The following is a 2,561-nucleotide window of genomic DNA, read 5'->3' on the forward strand; positions in this document are numbered from 1 at the left end:
TCCTTGGACTACCAGGCTGGAGCTCTCCTCCCTCGCAGGGTGTTCTGACACTCACCCCGCCCTCCGCCCCACTCCCTGTTGCTGGGAAATCAGCTGACTGCTGGTATGCAGGCTAGTGGCTCTTATTAACCAAATGCTGACATCCCTAATATACAGGTCTCTTAATTAAAGGCCTGTGTGCCCGGCCAGCTCTCAGGGAAGCCAGCACGTCTCAAGCAGGGACTGGGGATTGCCAGGGGACCAGGGAGGAAATGATGTATGCAAATGATCTCTCCGGCACCTTTCCTCTGTGATCAAAGTGCTTGCTGGGGTGGGAGGTGGGGACATGGTTGACCTGAGGAGGCTGAATGAAGCCTGTGTAACCTTGGGGTTGCTCCCTCCCACAAAGGAAGGAACCCCACCCCTGCTGGGAACAGCCCTACCACCCTGCTGACATCCAGTGCCCTCCCCCTACGCACCCCCTCATGATCCAACTTACTCACGGCACCCAGTGAGCACCTGGCATCACAGGACCTCAGCGAGGACACTGGGGCTCTGGCCTCCTGAGAGCACAGCTCCAAACCGGGTGTGCTTTCTGCTTCCAAAACTCAGGCCCAAGGAGAGACCCTCCTTTTCCTCCTCCCTCCCCCAGGTGGGAGCAGGTGCTCACAGACCGGGCAGGCATAACAGGCCAGCCCCAGCCCTGCTTATGTTGAGTTCAGCCCAACCCTCTTAGAGGAAATCGGGAGCTTAACTTTCCTTTGGTTTGTCCTTAAGCAAAGGGGCAGGGGGGGAGGGTCTATATTTCTATTTCCTTTTCCTTTCTCTCTAAATACTTTCATGAACATACTTAGTAGTTGTTTCAGGTATAAGTTTAAAGGTCTCCCTTAATAGGAAGAAGCGATAGTTACATGCCTGAGACAGTGTGTGAATGGTGACCGGAGGCAGCAGTGTGTTGGAAGCATACACTCATACACAGAAAGCTGGATTAGGGTTCTGGTGCTGGAGATATTTTTGATGATCTTAACCAAGGGGAGGCGGGTGCCACTGGCATCCAGAGGGGACAGGCCGGTGATGTTGCTGAACACCCTACAGTGCAGAGGACAGCCCCACAGCAAAGACAAGTGCTGTGTCAGCAGTGCTAAGGTGAGAAGCGGCTCTGGGTGAGCTCTTGCACAAGCGCATTTCCTGCAGCATTTCTGTGATAAAGCTGGAATCATCCCAATGAGTGGGTCAGGAAATGGGGACATATGCACGGGGTGGAGTGGTATAAAGCAATGAGAATGAATGAACTAAAATTCCGCACATCAACAGGCTACATCCCAAAAATGGAGCGAGTGCTAGTAGAATGGGATTCCTTTCGTGGGTTGTTTAGGGAGACGTGTGTTGTAAAACTACAAAGGAAACCAGAATTATTAATACAAAGTGTGGGAGGGTGGTCATTCTGGGAGGGATGGCAGCTGAGGAGAGAGAGGCTTCTATGGTACCCGCAAAAATTCTGTGTCCAAAGTTGGGGAGGGGGTAGATTTGTGACTTTTATTATTGTGGAAAAGATATATATATAGATATATAGATATAGTGAGGGACATGGTAACAGCAGCTAATGGTTATTGAGAGCTATCTATGCTTTTACAATGACCTTGTCAGGGAGGCTGTTTTATTATCAGAAAAAGTTTAGGGGGTGACATATCCTTCTAAGGATGGAGCTGGATTTGAACTTGAACAGGCCAGTGCTGGCCCCATGGTCTAGACCAGCGGTCACCAACCTTTTGGACCTCATGGACCACCAGTGGTCTGCGGACCACCGGTTGGTGACCACTGGGTCTAGACCACTATCCGGAACTGCCCCTGTCAAATGCCATCTCTCACCTGCCTCCACTCTCTCCACAGGGTCCGGAGACAGACGACCAGCAGGCCCAATCCAGCAGGGGGCAGACCCAAGCCCCAGCCCAAGCCCAAGCCTCAGGTGCCACAGTGCAAGGCTCTGTATGCCTACGACGCTCAGGACACAGACGAACTCAGCTTCAATGCCAATGACATTATCGACATTATCAAAGAAGGTAAGTGCATGGCTGGCTGGCTGGGACAGCCTCCCAGAGAGCATGCAGTCTCCCTGCTATCAAACTAGTTTAAACCTGAAGGGAACTTGTAGGCTCCTCTAACTGGAACTTGCAGAGGTAGCCACATTCCAGCCTCAGTTTGATCAAGACTCCAGATTCTATTTTTTAATTTTTATTTCAGAGAGGAAGGAAGGAAAGAATATAAAATAAAGAGAGAAAGATAAAAACATCAATGATGAGATAGAATCATTGATTGGCTGCCTCCTGCATACCCCGCACTGGAGATCAAGCCCAAAACCTGGGCATATGCCCCTACTGGGGATTGAACCGTGACCTCCTGGTTCATAGGCCGGCACTCAATCACTGAGCTACGCCAGCCAGGCCAGATTCATTTTTTAATGCTGCTTTCAGATCTTCTTTCAGCTGCTCCCTTCCCTTCTCAGGCTGGTTTTCCTCCTGGGAGCAGAATGGCTGCCTCAGTGCCAGGCCAACAGGCCAAACTGTATCTGAAAGCTGCTCTGT

General features: G+C 51.0%; 1 protein-coding gene across 2 annotated transcripts in view; it reads left to right on the forward strand.

The window, feature by feature from the left end:
* MYO1E (myosin IE) overlaps nt 1-2,241 on the forward strand; it is a 93,314-nt gene extending 91,073 nt beyond the window's left edge. Inside the window, exon 24 of one of the 2 annotated variants that reach the window (XM_023747932.1) lies at nt 1,870-2,241. In XM_023747932.1, coding sequence (XP_023603700.1) covers nt 1,870-2,107 — 238 coding nt within the window. In that variant the 3' untranslated portion in view covers nt 2,108-2,241. The remainder of the gene's footprint in view (nt 1-1,869) is intronic. The other variant, XM_006107192.3, reaches the window with a different exon arrangement.
* The last annotated feature ends 320 nt before the right edge of the window (nt 2,242-2,561 follow it).

This window comes from Myotis lucifugus, unplaced genomic scaffold, assembly GCF_000147115.1.
Source record: "Myotis lucifugus unplaced genomic scaffold, Myoluc2.0 scaffold_1062, whole genome shotgun sequence".
Taxonomy (NCBI): domain Eukaryota; kingdom Metazoa; phylum Chordata; class Mammalia; order Chiroptera; family Vespertilionidae; genus Myotis; species Myotis lucifugus.